The following is a 19906-nucleotide window of genomic DNA, read 5'->3' on the forward strand; positions in this document are numbered from 1 at the left end:
GACCCTTCAGTCCGCAGGCTGACTCTCTATCCACTGAGCAACCCAGCCAGGGCTAAACATGTTTACCTGTTCTCTTTAAATTTAAAAATGTGTAATTGTAGTAAAATACACAACATAAAATTTACTATTTTAACTATGGGTGGACAGTTCAACAGCATTAGGTACATTCACGCTATTGTGCAACCAACACAAACATCATCTCCAGAACTCGTTCACCTTCCTAAACAGAAGCTCTGCACTTATTAAACACTAACTCCTCATGCCCCCAGTCCCCGGCACCTACCACTCTCCCTTCTGTCTCCAGGAATTTGACTACTCTGGGCCCCTCACATAGGTGGAATCATGCAGTGTCTTTTTGTGTCTGGCTTACGTAATGTCCTCAAGGCCCATGCATGTTGTAGCAGCTGTCAGTTTCCTTCCTTTTTGAGGCTGAGTACTATCCCATTGTATGGATGGACCACATTTATTTATCCATCCATCCATCCATCCATGCTCATTGGGTGGCTTCCCCGTATTGGCTACTGTGACTAGGGCTGCTATGACTGTGTGTAAATATCCCTTCAAGGCCCTGCTTTCAGTTCTTTTAGGTGTATACCCAAACTTCTAGATCATAGGGTGGTTCTATTTGTAATGTTTTTGAAGAACTACCCTACTGTATTCCATAGGGAGCGGCTGCACCATTTTACATTCCCACCAACAGTGCACAAGCGTTTCAATTTTTCCACATCTTCATCGGGGGCGGGGGGGGGGGGGGGGGGGGGAGGGGGAGGCATTTTTAAGAACCACCACGCACATTTTATAACAAAGATAACTTTAAGTCATTTTATTGAGTTATGCAAAACATCTTTAAACAATAGTAAAAAAATAAGAAACAATTACAAAAGTTCTAATAGTCAGAATGGTAGCATATAACAGACCATAGACTATGTCTCACTATGTGAATTCAATGGTTTGCTGTTATGAATAGAATATAACGCCCTCCCACATGCTCACCTTGTCCAGTGCTTCTGACGTGGGGTATTTTTAACAACAGATCAGCATTTTAAGAATTTGAACTGAGCTAACAAGATGGGAGAGGTTCTTCCACAATGTAGTTGTATATCAAATCATGGTGATGTACACTTCAACATCTTACATTTTTGTCAATTATACCTCAATTAAACTGGAAAAAGAAAGAATTTGCACTTAGGACCCATCATTGATCTTAAACTCTGGGGAGAAAATTTCACAGCAAAAGCAAGTGCTGAGCTCAGAAAAAAAATGTGACTTATTATGAAGATAGGAACTAGTTAACTTTGATTCTGGGCATTTCAGATGCTGTTCGAAGATGGGAAGGTCTTCAGTTGAGAAAGGCTCATTGTTTACAGGGGCTTCTAAAAAAGTACAAATTCTTCTCAAATACACATTTTCACGATCAGGATTCTGTTTTTTTCTCTGCCAATTATTTTGAAAACATAAAGTGGTTTTAGCAGGACAAAAGGGTGATGAACTGATATACTGACACGTAATAATGGGAAGTAACCAGAGTGATTTCCTGTAGCCAAAGGACACAATTTAGGGAGCACACAAAAATCTAAATGCAGACTTTGCTCAGACACCGAAGTGAAATAGGTTAAGCATTATTTTCTAGTCGAATTTAGAGTTTTTCATTGCCTACTCAGTTTTTTTTTTTTTTTTGTATAATATTAAGGCTCTTTGTGTTGAATCTAGAACTCATTAAAAGTATTACAAGGGCTTTAAATTTTATGGAAAATTCATTTGTACAAAAAGGATATAAATTAATATTTTATGTTTAAAAATTGTAATATTAGAACTATCACGGGCATGTACAATTCAACATAAAGTTTTCCAGCTTTGACTGTTGGCCAAAGCACTCAATAGTCTATGCTACGACAGAAATAGGCATTGTTCAAAAATCATTGCTCATTCATCCTGGGCCACTTTTGCCAAAATCTAGTGAATGAATTCATGGGTTTGGGATTTTATCCCTCAATTCAAGATGTTGGCCTCTTATAAAATACCTGCAATGTTTTTTTGTTTTAATTTTGTAAATATTCAGTGAAAAACAGGCAAACAATTCTAGGCACTGCGTCCAGCTTTGGAAAAAACTATGACTACCTGAGAATGACCCGAACGCCTCACTCATTCAGCATCTTGAGGACCATCTCGCAGGTCAGGTCTCCATCCAGGTCCTTGCTTCCGGCTGTGGTTCCCCCGGAGTTGACAGTAGTCATCTCTCCTGGGTACTGGTCTCCCCTCACCACGGAGGCCTCCTCGGCCTCCCCAGCAGCGGCTTCTTGGGTGTGGGGGGGGGGGGAAGGCACAGGGTTGATAAATTTAGAAGAAAGCCAAGAAGTCAGTGCAAATGTATTTTGGAAACAATCGTTTGATTTTTAGCCCAGCAGCACACTTTTTAGAAAGCCATCTTTCTATAGATGGGACGGGACGATTAGTCTGCTCTCAACTCTGCCTTCTGTCAGGGTTTCTCAACCTCAGCTCCACAGATGTTCTCTGTTGTGGGGCTTTACACAAAATCAGTGCATTTAGGTGAAGCCACACATCTATACAGATGTTTTCAGAACCATCCCACTTAGAGACCTGGTCCAGGTGGCCTGGTCTTGCTGTTGGATTTCACCTGGTTTGTTGTCTCCAATAAACGAGTGTACCTGCAGTGGGTTGAATCCTTGCCCCCCCAGAAGTTGTGTCCACACCCTAACACCTGATCTGAGTGTGACCTTTTTGAAATAAGGGTCTTTGGAGATGTAATTAGGGATCTCGAGATGAGATCATGTCAATTTCCCAGGCAGATCCTAAGCCATGACAAGGGGCTTTATAAGAGACAGAAAAGGTAAAGATGGACAGAGAGGTTATGTGACGACAGACTGGGGTGATGCAGTCAAGAGCCAGGGAACGCTGGGGCCACCAGTAGCTGGAAGAGGCAGGAGGCCCCTCCCCTGGAGCCTCCGGAGGGAGCAGGGCCTGGCCACGCCTGGATTCAGGATGTCTGGCTCCAGACTGTGGGGGGACAGACCTCCCTGGTCCAAGCCCCCAGTTTGCAGTCATTATTGCAGCATCTCGGGTGTGAACACAGCGCCCAGCAACCCACGGCTCTGCTGAGGGGAGCTTCAGGGACAGGAGGGCAGTGGGCATGTGCGGCTGTCATCCAGCCTCACTAAAATGCCCCCCAGGAACCCATGTGGTGGAGGGTGCGGACTTCCCCCAGGGCTCCTCAGTCACTTCCCTACTCTGACCTCACTGCAGCCCTGAGAGGTGGGTAAGTGACCAGGCTGCTCCACCCATGACCACTCGGGGCCACACGGAGTTCAAGACCTGCCCCAAGTGGCAGGAAGCCGCTCCTGGGCCGGGCGCCTTCGGGGCCTGGTCCTCAGGGTTCCTGGGTGCGCTGCCCGCAGAACGCTCAGCACCCGGGGAAATGTAGCGAGAATATCGGGGTCAAATTCAAACCCAATACGTTTAAAAGGAGATACCGTCTTCCTCCTTCGGGATCGCCCACTTCCTTGCCGTGGTCAGTCCTCCTGCTCTGGGGGCCGCCGCCGCACACTTCTCCGCGTGTCTCCGCATGTTGGTCTGCGGGAAGCGACACAGACACGCTGAGGGCCTGAAGGAATGCGGTCCAGGATGCGCTGTGGACAAGGTGGCGCACGCCACACTCTTACGCAAAAGGATGACTTTGTGAAGGTGACCCTTGCTGTTATGTGTGGGTCTAGCTGCAAGATGGAGTATTTTAGGTAGTTCTTTGTAACAGAAGTCAAAATGTACTTTTCTAGATTGCTTCTACTCTCCAAGGTGAGGCTGGATATTAAACCTGAAATTCAATGTATTGGTCGGTTTTATAAAAACCAATAAAAGACCAGAGCCATCATGGCCCTGCCAGCGTCTCACCTGCCCTGCTCTGAGTTATGAACACTGCGAACAGCAATCAGATTACAGTGGGAGTCTCGGGGTCCTGGTCGAGCCTCTCAGCGATATATTCTTAGGTAGGAACGTTGAGGAGGATTTGAAATTAGGCAGGAAACTTTCACTATCTGAAAAGTCCATGTGCTAATGGAAGATACTGGTGACATGTCATTAAATTTGCCAATTACATTAAATTTCCATTTTGACTTCAGGACGGGGCTTCCTGGGCTTATGGGTGGCAGAAGGGGGATTCGCATATAATAGAGGGGGGGAAGGTTACGGGTTAGTGAAACTCCATTTGGTGTTTATGCACAGGGGCTGGCACACTGTGGCTGTGGGCAGCCTGGCCGGCCAACGGCTTCTGTATAGCAAGTGCTCTGGGACAAGCCACATCCCTGCATTTAGGAACCTCCACCTCCGGCTGTGTTTGTGCTTTAACCTCAGACGTGAGCAGTCGGGGAGGAAAGGATCTGTCTGGTCTGAGAAGCTGAAAATATTCACTGTCTGGCCTTTCACAGAAAAAGCCTGCCAGCCCCTGGTTTGCACGGTGGTGGTGGGCACAGGAAGCCTCTAGGGTCGAGGATGCCATTGAGGATAAAGGGCAATGGTTCCTTCCCCAGAAAAATGCAAAGATATGTACACACCACACTCTCCCTACAAACCCATCACGTGCATGGTTAAGAACGTCTCATGTCAGTTTCGAATGAACAAAAAAGTCAAACGAAAACACACCCAGCCTTTCAGAAGCAGGTGGAGTAACCCTCTAGGACACCCAGGCTCTGTAGGACTCAGGGGACAAGGTAACGTGACTAACATCTGTGTCAGAGAGATGCTGCTCCTAGAGGACCCAGCATCCTCAGTCCCGAGCATGGTCCTCCCGGGAGGAAGGGGACCTGGCCGGTGACATCCTGGGGCTATTGTGTGTTAAAGCACGGAAGCTTGTTGCCCTGGCTGGTGTGGCTCAGTTGGTTGACCATTGTCCTGTACCCTGAAGGGGGGTGGGTTCGACTCCCAGTCAGGGCACATTCCCGGGTTGTGGGTTTGGTCCCCAGTCTGGGTGGGTGCGGAAGGCAACTGACTGATGTGAGGGAGATGGAGATTCTTCATATACCCCGGCCCCACAACTGCACACCTTCCCCTGCTATCAACAACCCCCACCTGATGGTACATTTGTTATAACTGACGAACCTACATTGACACGTCATCATCACTCAAAGTCCACAGTTTACCTTAGCATTCACTCTTGGTGGTGTATGTTCTATGAGTTTGGACAGATGTATAATGACATGTATCCATCATGTGTCACATGGAGTAGTTTCACAGCCTTAAAAATCCTCTGCTTCGCCCATTCATTCCTCCCTCTCCCACTCCTGAAAACCACTGGTCTTTTCCTGTCTTAATAATTTTGCCTTTTCCAGAATGTCATATAGTTGGAATTAAATAGTACGTAGCTTTTCAGATTGACTTCTTTCACTTAGTAATGTGCATTTAAGATTCTCCCATGTCGCCCGGCTGGTATGGCTCAGTAGTTGAGCATCAATCTATGAACCAGGAGGTCACAGTTCGATTCCCAGGTTGTGGGCTCATTCCTCAGTAGCGGATGTACAGGAGGCAGCCGATCAATGTTTTTCTCTCATTTATGTTTCTATCTCTCTCTCCCTTCCTCTTTCTGAAATCAGTAAAAACACATTTTAAAAAAAGCATCAGCAGAAAAAGCTTTTTAAAAGATTCCCCCGTCTCTCCATGGCCTGACCACTCATTTCTTTTCAGTGCTGGGTAATATCCCATTGTCCGGATGGGCCACCGTTTAAGTGCCCGTTCATCTACTGAAGGACATCTTGGTGGCTGCCAAGTTTTGGCTGTTATGAATAAAACTGCTACACAGTAGGTCTTCCTGTGGACATAAGCTTTCAACTCCTTTGGGTAAATACCAAGTATTGTGATTGCTGGATTGTATGGCAAAAAATATGTTTAGTTTTGTAAGAAACTGCCAAAGTATCTTACAAAGTGTCTATATCATTTTGCGTTCCCACCAGCAATGCTTTTTAAAAAATATGTTTTTATTGATTTCAGAGAGAGGGAGAGAGAGATGGAAACATCAGCGATGAGAGAGAATCATGGATCGGCTGCCTCCTGCTGGGGATCGAGCCCGCAACCCAGGAATGTGCCCTGACTGGGAATTGAACCATGACCTCCTGGTTCAGGGGTGGACATTCAACCTTTGAGCTTATTTTATTTTTATTTATTTACTTGTTAATCCTCATTAGAGTATATTTTCCCATTGATCTTTAGAGAGAGTAGAAGGAAGGGAGGGGAAGAGAGACGGTGGGGGGGGAGGGAGAGGGAGTGGGGGGAGGGAGAGGGAGGGAGAGAGAGAGAGAGAGAGAGAGAGAGAGAGAGAGAGAGAGATCAATGTGAAAGAGATACGTGTGGGATACAATTCAGGTACATGCCCTTAACCAGGAATCAAACCCATGACCCTTTGTTGTGTGGGCCGACAACCTAACCACTGAGCTACCAGCCAGGACGGGCTTCACCACTTTAAACCCACCAGCAGTGTCTGAGAGCTCTTTCCCAGCTCTTTCACGGTGTCTTTTGTTAGTTCGTTTGTTAATCCTGGCACCAGAGGATATTTTTCCATTGATTTTTAGGGAAAGTGGGAGAAAGAGGGAAAGACAAAGGGAAACATTCATGTGATAGAAACACATCGATTGGTTGCCTCCTGCCCTCCCCCTGACCAGGGCCTGGGCTGGGGAGGAGCCTGCAACCCAGGTACATGCCCTTGGCCAGAATCGAACCTGGGACCCTTTGGTCCGCAGGCCGACGCTCTATCCACAGAGACAAATAGGCTAGGACCGTAGCTATCACAACAGCTAGCTCTAGGGGTATCTTTTTGTGATGTTGATTCGAATTTCCCTGGTAACTAATGATGCCAAGCATCTCTCATGAGCTTCTTTGGAGAAGTGTCTGTTTAGATAATTTTCCTGTTTTTAATTGGTTACTTGACTTTTTGTTGTTATTAAGTTGTAAGAGTTTTTTTTTTTTTTAAATATATTCCAGATGTAAATCCAAATATCTTCCTTTTTGAATGAAAGACAAAGTTTCAAAGCTTCGGATTCCATGCTTTGAGGGACACTATGAGGCCAACTCATTCTGTTTTCCGCTTTCTGCTTCTCTCACCAGAGGGCGCTCCGCTCAGTGTTAACCCCAAAGGGATGCTCCTTGAAGCATTGCCATGACTTTTATTTCACATTTTGAACTACTGGCTTGAACACTCCAGAATCATCCCACTATGCTCCCTACCAGAACACACAACGACCCTACCTTACAAGAGAAAAAGTTTTCCCCCATAAAAATAGTCAACTTCAGATAACTCAAAACTTTTATAAAGTTAGCGTGGAGCACACATTATTTCAGGATCTAGCTAATCATTTGTGTGTGTGTGTGTGTGTGTGTGTGTGTGTGTGTGTGTGTGTGTGTGACGGGGGGGGGGGAGTGGGAGGTTAAGTGTCCACATGTTCTTGGACACTCTTCCTTTCTAAAGGGACTCATGCCCCACCTTTGAGTATGGGCTGGACTTAGTGATTCGTTTCTAATGAACAGAAGTAATGTTGTCACTTTTAAGACCAGGTGACAAAAGGCTCAGTGGCTTCCTCCTTGCACACTGGAGCAGTCCAATGGAGAGGTCCATGTGCCCAGGAACCCAGGCCTGTGCCCACCTCCACAGAGTGGCTCCCCAGCCGGGGCCAGCCTTCAGAGGGTACAGCCCCGCCAACACCCTGAGGCAGCCTCATGGGGGCGGGAGCCAGAGCCACCGGCCAAGGGTGGGCCACAGGACTTGAGGTCAGACATGTTTGGTGCTTAAGCCAAGCAGTGTGAGGCAATCTGTTAGGCCCCAAACAGAAAACAAGCACAACACCCCAAAAAGAATAAAGCTGGAGGGTAAATGGTGTGCTTAGCACAGTACCAACAGCACTATATTAAGACCATCTGTGAGCCCTGGGCAGGGGTCCTCAAACTTTTTAAACAGGGGGCCAGTTCACTGTCCCTCAGACCGTTGGAGGGCCGGACTATAGTTTAAAAAAAAAAACTATGAACAAATTCCTATGCGCACTGCGGGCCCGGGACGAGTCGGCTGCTAAGCAGGACAGGCAGAGGCACCCGGCACCCGGCGGGCCGGATAAATGTCCTCGGCGGGCCGCATGTGGCCCGCGGGCAGTAGTTTGAGGACGCCTGGGATAGAGCATCGGCCTGCAAACTGAAGGCGCCCGGGTTCAATTCCGGTCAAGGGCTTGAGGGGGCATGCGGGAGGCAGCCAATCAATGGTTCTCTCTCATCACTGATGCTTCTATCTCTCTTTCCTTCTCCCTTCCTCTCTGAAATAAAAAAAAAAATTAAAAAAATATATATATACCATCTGTGAAACATTTTGAAAATTGCTTTCTCTCTGTGAGAAGCCTAAATCGAATTCACAGGAACAATTTTTAAGTGTTACCCTAAAACTAGTGATTCTCCCTGGATTGCTGTGTGTCTGGGAATCCCTAAAAGTGTTTACAAGGCTTTGTCTGTAGAAGGAGAGAGCACACTTTGATAAGATTTTCAGGAGTTCTGTGACTACTAACCACCTTCCCAAGGCACAGCAGGTGCCACCTGGCCGGTCCATAACTGGGTTTCCGCCCGGAGAGTGACTGTGCCTGGGAGGAAGAGGGGTCCTTTCAAGGAGATCGATGGCGCCGGGGAGCTTACCCAGCGGGAGAAGCCTTTCCTGCACTTGGGGCACTCATGCACGGCCGAGGGCGAGGTGGCCTCGTGGCATTTCCTGACGTGAGCGCTCAGCAGTTCCTTCTTTCGGAAGCGCTGGCTGCAGGACAGGCAGGCGAATGGCTTCTCTCCAGTGTGGGTCCGGGTGTGAGCCGCCATGTGGCGCCCCTGGAGGGAGGGGAGAACAGCCGCTCAGCTCTTTACAGGGATGTTTTGTGTCAGACATTACGTATTGTAAGAGTTTTCCTCCCCAAAGGTGAGTGCACTACTAAGAAAGATCACAGCGGAGACATTGCCGACACAGCACCACCGGCCGGGGGTGGGAGCGGCCTGCGCAGGGCCCAGCGGTCTCCCCGTCCCCTCCCAGCGCTCCCACAGGCCCGGGTGGGAGAACACACCTGCGGGAGGGAAACGACAACCCTTTTCCCTCCAAGAGTTCACGTGTTTGCAGACCCGTGAACTGCGTTTACGGAAGGCGGACAGAACTCGCAAACTAAACACAGAGTTTCAATTCAGTGGCCGTGTGGGGTTGGAAGCACACGAAGCTTCCCTTTCCCTTCTACTTCCTGACAGAAGGATAACAAACCTTCACATCGAATTAAAAGCATCCTGGTGCCAATGACTGTTCTCAGCAAAGAAACAGTAGAACTTTTAACCAAGATTTATATGAGTAAAGAATTTCGGGAGAATCAGGACAAAAAATATATATAAAATCAAACAAAAATACACATTTCATTTGTTTAATTTAAAATGCTATGACTATTTTTCGTTTGTTTGTTTTAATCCTCACCTGAGGATATTTTTCCATTGATTTTTAGGGAGAGTGGAGGAGAGGGAAAGACAGAGAGAAACATCGATGTGACATCGTTTGGTTGCCTCCTGCACAACAGGGCCTGGGCCAGGCAGGAGCCAGGAGCCTACAACCAAGGTATGTGCCCTTGACCAGCATCGAACCTGGGACCCTTTGGTCCACAGGCGGACGCTCTATGCCCTGAGCCGAACCGGCCAGGGCTAAAATGCTATGATTCATTTGACATACATGAGCACTTGCGCACTCCTGTTAATTGCCTACTGGACAGTCTTGCTTCCAGTCTCTCGCTCTGGAACACCCTCTGCCCTTCCACCTGCCTCTCATCTCCTCCAGGACCATCTCCTGGTCTCCCCGCTGGGAGTCACCGTCCCACCTGGAGCCTGGGTCTCCGGAATCAAAGCACTCAGAGCTCCCAGCAGTGTCCCAGCTCAAGGTCCCCTGTCTGCTCTCTGCTTGACCCTCCCTGGGACCCCTTCCTCCCCTCCAAGTCTTACCCATCTTCCAGGAAATTCTCCTAGTTCATTTTTTAAAAATTGAGCCTGGGCTTAGAATATTCCAATGCTCAAAGTTCACTTGAAAAACTCTCTTTTCTTTACTCAAAGCATTTACCATTTATAGCTCCCACTTTGAAACACAGTAAGTACTGACTCCCACCTTTCCTAACCAGGCAAAATATCCAAGTGGCACATGCCTTTTTAAAAAAATCCTCATTCGAGGATATGTCTTCCATTGATTTTTTAGAAAGAGAGGAAGGGAGAGGGAGAGAAACACCTATGTTAGAGGAAAACATTGGTAAGTTGTCTCCCGCATGCACCCCGAACAGGGATCGAACCTGTAACCTGGGTATGTGTGCCCTGACTGGGACTCGAACCCTTCAGTGTACAGGACGATGCTCCAACCAACCGAGCCACACTGGCCAGAGCAGTTCCCACACTTTTGGTCTTAGGACCCCTTTTACTCTTAAACATCATTAATACTCCAAAAATTATTAATACTGACTACACTAGAAATCAAAACTGAGAAATTAAAATATGAAAATGGTTATAGACTCTTTTATTTTATTTTATTTTATTTTATTTTTTTAAAATATATTTTATTGATTTTTTACAGAGAGGACAGGAGAGGGATAGAGAGTTAGAAACATCGATGAGATAGAAACATCGATCAGCTGCCTCCTGCACACCCCCTACTGGGGATGTGCCCGCAACCAAGGTACATGCCCTTGACCGGAATTGAACCTGGGACCCTTCAGTCTGCAGGCCAATGCTCTATCCACTGAGCCAAACCGGCTAGGGCGGTTATAGACTCTTTTAAAAAGAACAATAAACCAACTGCACCTTAACGTATTTCTACAAACACATGTTACATTTCTTTCAAAACAAAAGTGAGTATCTGGCTGAGCAGAGAGGGTTGCCAGTTACCAGTTGGGACGTGCTTATAAACACAAGCACTTGTTTATCTGGAATTCAAATTCAAATGAAGACAGCCTGGCTCTCATCTCTGCTCCTGCCTTCAGGCAGCCGATGTGTGTTGTGGTTGAGATACTAGTAGATGAAGGAAATCTACTCTTACAGATAGGTAGCTGGGAAAGGGACAGAATTTTAATAGCTTTTTCAAATAATTGTAAACATTCTTTTTTTTATATTACACCAAAGGTCAAAAAGTGGTATTTCTTAAAAATTGGCTAGAATGTGGAATCTGAAACCACCCCTATGAACTTTTTGTATTGTTACATTAAAATCTGTTGATCTATCTTATACTTTGAATGGATTCTTTACCTAACCCTCATTCTGTAAAATAATAGATTGGTTGTTTGGGGAAAAATCAGTTTGAGTTAGGAAGAGCTTCTGAATGCTAACACATTTCATTATACCATATACAAAATTGCTTTCTTAAAGTCACTCCCATCTTTGGATATAAGTTTCACAAAATTCTAATTACAATTCCCTCTTAAAAGCTGATGCATCCTTGGCCACAATATTTCTCTGAAGTGATGTGCCTATTTCGTTCACTTTCCAGAAGAAGGTGTTGGTATTGTTAAGTGTCCAGGAACTGAATAAGCAGAGTTTGTCGCTTGCTCTTGCAAGTAAAACTAGAAAAGTGGCCAGTTGAGCTGGCAACTCCAGCAGCCCCACAGGCAATGTCCTCCAGACACTGTCCTGTCTCAGAGGGGAGAGGGGCTTCCTATTGACCTCCAGCTCGTCACCCGGAGCAGTCAGGGTCCAGATTGAATACAGTTCATAGCTGTGCTGCTTCCCCAAGGACATTAGGACGTAAAACTGCCCTTTATTTTTGCTTCCAGTGCACGAAGGTGAAGAGCACAGTGGTGACGGCACTGCTTTGCTTTGTACTAAGGCACCTCCACGGCTTTTGCACAACCAGGGCCAATGCCACACAGCAAAGGGCATATTGGCATTAATTCATTATTTAAGGACAATATTTTTAAAAATCCTTATCCAAGGCTATGTTTTTATTGATTTTTAGGGAGAGAGGAATGGAGAGGAAGAAAGAGAGGGAGAGAGAGAGAGGGAAAGGGAGAGGGAAAAAGAGAGAGAGAAAGAGAGAGAGAGAGAGAGAGAGAGAGAGAGAGAGAGAGAGAGAGAGGTGAGAGAGAAACATTGATCGGTTGCTTTCCATATGCACTTTGACGGCGGATCAAACCCGCAAGTTAGATATGTGCCCTGACTGGGAATCAAACCCACAACCTTTTTGGTGTATGGGACGATGCTCCAACCAACAGACCACCTGGCCAGGACAATTAACGATAAAAAGTTTGATCTCATGGCCCTGATTGGTTTCAAGGACCTCTAGGGGCCTATGAACCATACTTTAAGAACTGTTGCTTTAATGTATTGGCTCATGGCTGCCTTTTGGTTATTTTCAATAGCCTTTTTATAAAAGCATGACTTTTTTTTAGCATTTTCAAAGTGATAGAAAACCCTACTCCAGCCCTCCATTCTTCCATGGCCTCCCACCGTGTTCCCAAACTGATTGAAGCTCAGTACCTGCTTGCAGGTATAGCTGCAGTGCTCACACTTGAACTTCTTCTCGCTCCTATGAGTTTTCTGGTGCTGAAGGAGGCCATAGCGGTCGTGGAAGACAGAAGAACAGTAGCGGCACTCCATCTCTGCGGCTTTGTAAGTGTGCAGGTTGCGCAAATGGACACCTAAAACAGTTACAGAACATTATATATGGGGGTGTTATTTCGTGAGAGGCTGATCTAAACCAGGGTTCCTCACTCTCAGCATGTTAGCACATGGAGGGTGGACCGTCCCGTGTAGGACCTTTAGCAGCACCCCTGGCCTCTGCCCACTAGATGCCAGGAGCATCCTTTCCTTCTCACAACCAAAATATCACGAAGCTGCACTTATGCAAACCAGCCACCAGATGGCACCACAGGACTGCTGGAAAAAATACAGGTTCCCAGACTAGTTCCTGCAGCCCAGCTGCCTCCTTGGAATCAGGCGCAGGGCTCCACGGGTTCCCCTGCAGAAGGAAGTTCATCAACTGAAACGCTCACGCAGGTCGCTCTTCCTCGCGATGAGTGCGGCGCAGTGCGGACACTGGTACTTGGGGACGTTCTCGCTGTGCTTCTGCACGATGTGTATTTTCATGGTGCCGCTCTGGGTGAAGCGCGCATGGCACACGTGGCATTCGTAGGGCTTCTCGCCTGTAGGATGATGACAAAGACGACCCTCTGCAGAGGGGCCTCACCCCGCAGGCCTCATCCTCCCCAAAGGACACTGGAGCTAAAAGCTTGTCTTTTGTTCCCTGGGCTCCTTGTTTAACCCCTTTCTCCTATGTTCACCCCCAATTAGTACAAAATTCCCAAGCCGAGACCAAACCGCCCTCTTGTTCTCATCCTCAGCGTAAGGACTGAGAAGCACGTATAAGAATGTTGTTTATACACGAAATATGAAGTGAGTGCACGCTGGGACCAGCGCCCTGTTTTATGTGTTTCCAGGTTGAGGATGCATTAAGGAGCTGACTTTTAAATCCTGAACAACCAATGGCAGCAAATACTTGATGGTGTCTTCTTTGTCACAGCGGAGCGACAGCACAGCGTGGTGTCAGATTACGTGGGCTCCTGGATGCCACATAAACGCAAAGGCACAGAGCGAGTCCCCAGCCGAGAAGGCGCAGAGACACTCACTGATGCTGGAACTTGAAGAGTAGGTTTTACCAGCTCCCTTCTGAAATGAGTCGGTGCTTTATGGCCGTGGCCTCCAGCGTGAGCCCCTCTTACCTGAGTGTGTCCTCATGTGTCGTTTCAGCTTGTGGGTGTCCTTGCTGGCGTAGCTGCAGAGGTGGCACTGATAGGGACGCTCCCCCGTGTGTGACCGGATGTGGCGCTTCAACTTACTCGCCTAATAAACACATGGAAGGTACTTGTTTGCAAGAGAAACCAGAGAATTTTAGACCCAATCTATCAGCATTCTAGAGAGAGATTGACATTTTAACCTCACCATACTTCGCACCCTGAGAAACGCGAAGGGGTCGTTACTTTTCATCTTCGATTGGGAACGGCTGTTTGTCACTTGACGTGCGTTTAAGACCCTTGGGGAGAAACCAGCAGTAGTTTCCAGAAACTCTCAGATTCAACTTCACGTCCCACAGGGAAGACTGCAAGCTGGCCACTCAGCCACACGGGCTTTGATTTCCATTCCCAAGGCCACTTACACTTGTGTGGCCAAGTTTAGGCCGCGCCACGGAAGCACGGAGCCGGGTATTTTGTTTGCATAAACAATATGAGAATTTTGAAACATTCGCTCTCTGAGAGGCAGACACCTGTCTGAGGCACTTCTCAGGTTCTGTGGGATCCACATGGCCATCAAAGATGGTTCCATGTGCCCGGAGTTTCTTTATAATGAGTCACTTTTAAGTGGAAGAACATACATTCTAATTTGATTAATTACATAGCCCAGGCAACCAGTTAAAAGGCAAACAACCCATTACCTCCCATTTGATCATTTTTGCCTGATGGTTCTGTTACCTCCCAGAACCACCTTCGTCTGCATTCCCTCCCTGCAGGCCTTGTCTACCTTTGGCAGAACAGAGGGCAGGGGTGACTGAAGTCAGAGAGCCCCCATCGCCCTGCCTGTGATCTCTGGGTCTCACTCCCCAATAAGTGACATGCACACATAAGCCCAAAGAACATTCAAGAACAAAAGAAGACTTAGATCCAAACCAAAAACATTAGATTTTTTTTTCCAGATGAAAAGTAGATGTCTTCAAGTATATCAGAAAGTGAAACAAAAGGAATTTTTAAGATGATAGCATGAAAGATTTGATGAAGGGCTGTGAATGATCAAAGGCAGCTATGTGTCAACCTCCTCTGATGGCTTCACAGGGGAGGTGTGGGAGGGGGAGCTCGGAGATTTCACAGGATGTCTTGGGCACCCCAGCGTGATGCATTCCTGCCGGCAGTGTCTGTGTGAGAAATGGCGTGGGGGTGCAGGGAGCTTAGGACGCCCGCTTAAAGCAGACCAGCATGGCAAGACCTGAAACTTCATAAAACAGATCACGTGTGCCAGGCCGGCCAATCCACAGGCTGCGTGCAGACGGCGGGCTCCGGAGAAGGGTCTCAGTGTACCTCGATGTTTATGCTCAGAACCCTCAGGACACCAACCAAAGTCCACTCCAGGCTTGAGCGTCTCAGGTAGCTTTGTTCCTTGAAACTTTCATTTTTGTGTTTTCAAACTAAAGTTACAACCTTTAACTCGGATGAGAAAGAACTTTCAAAAATAGTAATAGCAGAAAAAAATTCTTGGAATCAGAGTCTGACCCTGTCGGTGAAATTCCCTCGTGTATGAAACGAGGTTGCATCATTCCCCTTTTTCAACGTTAGTCATGCCCTTTAACTTAGTTCCCTTCCGGAGTGCAGTATCCTTTCCCAACTAGGCTCAAAACCAGGTCCCACAGGCGTCCCGACAGACCGTGGAGGCCTTAAAAATTCCTTGTAGAACAGACAGTGAAAGCAACGGTCATGTTCGTTCGTCTCATCCAGTGAGCTGCTGAGCCTGCTAGAAGGTCTAAACAAAAGGATCTAGTTGATATGACCGGGACACAGGACTGAAGTTTGAAACACCTGGTTTCTCTGTAGTATCAGGGGATGGTATGTTTAAAACTTCAAGCAAGTCACTTTGTATCTGACCAAGAGCCACTGAGGCAAAAATGTCAGCCACCCTGAAGCCCGGATCTGGGGTCTGTTTGGAGCGGATACATTTGCGTCTGTGGACCTGAGCGCTCCCTAACATACGAGGGAGAGCTCTGAACCTACTTTGAGATTTATTTCCCAAGCACCTCATGCAGTTCTATTTGTAATTTGTACACTTTTATATATTGCTTTTGCTAACAGGTAATCAAAGCAGAAAGAAATCCAATTTTCTATTTTCAATTTAGAAAATTGAATGACTATTATTTCCTGCATAGACTTTGTATGAATAATATCTTTAATAAAACCTCTTTTGTAAGGGATTCTGCTGTTAGTTTAATGTAACGTAATTTAGACCAACTTCTTAATAAGACGCCACAAAGCTTTAAGCACACGTGTGAACTTACTTCTACGCTCGCATACTTGCACATGGAACATTTAAATGGCTTCTCGTGAGTGTGTTTGTAACGTCTGTGCCTGACGAGCTCTCCACTGGTGACAAACGCCATGTCACAGTCACCACACTTGTGGGGCCTGGTTCCTGTAAAATCACAGTTTATCCTTTTCAGCAAGATTTCACCTCAGGTTTCCTTAGAAATGTATAACTTCTGAATTACACTCAGCCTCAAAATGCATTACATATGATGAAGAGGCTCGCTGTTTAAACCTTAAACAGGCCAGGCAGAGGCGAGAAAAATCTTTGTAACGCCAGTGTTTTTAACTGACATGGCAGAAAACAAGACAAAACTAAAGTCTAAAGCAACACATTATTTTAAAACATAGAATAGGTTGCATTCGCATTCTTAAAGCATTAACACGCATCGCTCAAGGGCCATGTCCTTTTTGGCGGTCACCTGTGTGGGTGTTGATGTGGTTCCGCAGGAGGGTGACCGTGCGGAAGGCTTTCAGGCACAGGTGACACACATGCGGCCTCTCGTTGGTGTGGGTTTTCATGTGACGGTTTAAACTCGCCACCCTGGCCGTGGTGAACGTGCACAGATCACAGTGGAAGGCCTGCTCTCTTCCTGCGGGAAGAAGACACAGTTCATGCTTCTGTGAAAACCTCTTTGTGTTCCCATTTCTTTTGGGGGTGATGAAAGTACGCTGGGATTAGACAGTGGCCGTGGGTGCACAAACTTGTGACTATATTAAGAACCTGAAATGAGCTGGGAATTGGGATTTTGGGGTCACAATCTCTTGTTTAAAATATATAAGAAACTACTATATGGGGAGGGCTGCAAATTCAACCCCCAACAGGAAGCAGCAGCAGTAATGCTGAATGAGTGACTTGGACTACGGACGGTGTGGCGGTGTGACTTTCTAAACCAAGTTACTTCCCAGCCCAGCCACCTGCTGCAGGAGGAAGGAAACAGAGGCAAGTGTTGCCAAATAGGACTTTAAAAAAAATGAGCTAAAATTTGAGATTTGGAGGGTGAACTCTTAATTTAAACAAGAAATTATTTTTTAAATAGAAGCCAAAAAAAAAAACCAAAAACAATTTTGAAGGTCAAATTCATCCTGTGGGCTGTCAAGATTCAATCTCAGTTTTTTTAATTTGTTGTTAATCCTCATCCAAGGATATTTTTTCCATTGATTTTTAGAGAGAGAGAGAAAGAGAGATGTGAAAGAAAGACTTCCATTGGTTGCCTCCCAACTGGGTCTGGGGATCAAATCTGCAACCAAGGTACATGTGCTCTTGACCAGGAATCGAACCAGAGACCCTTCAGTGCACAGACAGATGCTCTAACCACTGAGCAACACCAGGGCTCAACCTCAGTTTTAATATAACTTCAAGGTCCTTCCTAATCTGGCCTGATCTCCCTCTTTGAGCACCGTCCAGCCTCATTATGAAGCCACACCCATAGGCCACTTCCTGCTGCCTGGACCAGTGGTCCCCACTGAGGGATTTCTGAGTCCTTTCCTGGCCCCACCTCATCTTCCTCTCCCCCAGAGGCGCCTCTGCTGCCTTCTCCACATCACTCCTCCTGGACGGGGAGCAGCTGCACACTGCAGAGCAGGTCGGAGCCCAGCATTCTATGTACATGCACAGCATTTTGCAGGAGCATTTTCTACGCTTTTAAAACATTTGTGAGCAAAACACAAAACTCTTCGATTCGATGTACAATATACAACATCAGTTTAACATTTCTCCCATTTCCTGACTTTCTGAAAGCAACTAGAAGTCAACCACTTAAAACTTCAACAGCAACCACTTTTATGCAGGGTCTGTCACACAATGAGCCCACCTACCCTTGGTCTCTTGTTGAGTTTTTGGAGAGTTGGCTGTTTCAACAGGTGGCTGACCAGAGGCAAGATGATCTTCTGTTTCCTCCCTGTTTAAGTTTGAAATTGTCAGAACAATTTCCTGTCCTTGCCTCGCTTCCACAAGAAAGAACTGGTCTTGTGCTTGCTGGACGCCTCCTTCAGCTGGCAGCTGGTCCTCCTCCCGACTCTTCTCAAGCTAATAAATAAAAACGAGCATTCAAACAAACACGACACGTAAATTGCAACCTGATTCAACTCTTTGCCTTGACGACACCAAGGAACACATGACGAAAGAGACAACTAAAGTAGCACATAAGGTTGTCCAGTGCAACCAGAATGCTTAAGCGTAATTATTAAGCATCAAGGAGTTTTGGTGGTAAAACAACACTATTTTAAAAAAGTCCCCACAATGTCACCTGATAGCATTCTAATTAGTGAAACTTTTTAAACTCTTAAAAAAAGAGCACGTGGTCTCCAGGATTTTTCTGGGAATTATTTTAGTGTGGTTAATTTGTCCATACACAATGCTGCACAAAAGGCAACCTAAAAAATAGTTTGCTTTTTAAAACCAGCCATACCTTAATCAGCCCAGCACTTTCGGGCAGGCTCTCCGCACACGCACTGTCCTCAGGGGCCAGGGCCACGCTGTTCTGCAGGACGTGGAACTGCATGGGCTCCACCGCCTGCAGCGAGTACACCTCGTCCTGGATGCTGATGGCCACGCACTGGTGCAGGCTCTGCTGGGCCCCCTCTCTAACCCACAGCAGCGAGGGCAACCCACTGCCGGCCTGCTGCACCATCACCTGCACCCCTTCTTGGTGCTGTGGCATCTGACAGCCGACCTCCTGCAGCTCCTTGTCTTCGAAGGTGGGGTACACCGCCTGCAGGGTCAGGATGTGCCTCCCGCTGTCCTCCATGGTGGCGGGCACCAGCTCCTGCACTCCCTCGGAGATCTTGGTCAGGAGAGCCCCATAGGTGCACTCGGCCTCCACTTCCCTGGGGTTTGGGGGCTCCTTCGCTCTGCGCACTCCACCCTCCTCCTCCTCCTGGGCTTTTTCTGGTACCAATTCTAGCTCTTTGATTTTGGTGAATTGCTTAGAAGGGCCAGAGACCTCAGTCCTTGCCATTTTGACTTGGCCTGTTTGAAAAAGAAGCAAGCAGTCTGGTGGGGCACACTGAGGTTTGGCCCTAGTAGGCTTTGGGGCTGACCTCAGAAGGCTTTAGGCCCCATAGGAATCAGGACTAAGCTGACTCAGTAGAGGCCTAGGAGGGGCTGAGCCTCAGCAGGCATTTGTTCAGAACATTCTAGAACCAACAGATTTGGGCTTGAGCAGGTTTTCAGCGAATGCACGCCCTAAGACAAGCAAGGTGGGCCTGAGCAAGCTTTCCACCATTGCACAATTCCAGATTGAGCACCATTTGAGCCACCCGGACTTAGGGCCTAGAGTCTTGAGCCCACACACACTTGGCAGACGGGGCATGCGCATCCCCACTCCCGACCCCTCCCCCGTCCGGCCCCTCCATACCGCCCAGCGCACCTTCCCGCCTTCCCGCCATCTCACCCGCCTGCCCACAAGTGGAGCAGCACGTGCTTTGCAGGGGGCCGGAGCCTGGCCCCTGGGTGCGTCCCACACCCAGGAGGCGTGGCCTTGGTGCTGGCCCGCCCTCTCCAGCGGTTCCGCCTCTGACGCCTCTGACCGAGGGCTGCAGGCACTGCTGGCCCAAGTGGCGGCTTAGGCAGGAGGATCAAGGATCCAGGGCTGCTGTGTGCGCAGGCGCAGGGTGGAAAAGCAGGGGCTGGGGGTTGGGGTGCTGGCGTGCAAGGGGCGGAGCCAGGGGGAGGGGCGACTGCTGAGGAGGGTGGTGGAAGGAGGGACCTGAGACCTGGAGGTGGGGGGTGATGATGAGGAGAAATAGAGGGGGCTAGCAATAGCGCTGAAAGACCTAGGGGGATGGATGAGGAGGGAAGTGGAGGGGGATCTGAGACCTGAGGGGAG

At 47.5% G+C, this 19906-nt stretch overlaps 1 protein-coding gene across 1 annotated transcript; it reads right to left on the reverse strand.

Annotated features, from left to right (window-relative positions):
- Nucleotides 1–815: 815 nt before the first annotated feature.
- CTCFL (CCCTC-binding factor like) lies at nucleotides 816–19036 on the reverse strand (the record flags this gene model as incomplete). Its single annotated transcript, XM_080684930.1, has 9 exons — nucleotides 816–2296; nucleotides 3489–3588; nucleotides 8665–8847; nucleotides 12496–12656; nucleotides 13011–13160; nucleotides 13737–13857; nucleotides 16052–16185; nucleotides 16499–16669; nucleotides 18532–19036. The coding sequence occupies 9 exons, from the start codon at nucleotides 19034–19036 to the stop codon at nucleotides 2139–2141; spliced, it is 1683 nt and encodes a 560-aa protein (XP_080541056.1). The 3' UTR covers nucleotides 816–2138.
- Nucleotides 19037–19906: the final 870 nt, after the last annotated feature.

This window comes from Plecotus auritus (genome assembly GCF_963455305.1).
Source record: "Plecotus auritus genome assembly, chromosome: 8".
NCBI classification, from domain to species: Eukaryota; Metazoa; Chordata; class Mammalia; order Chiroptera; family Vespertilionidae; genus Plecotus; species Plecotus auritus.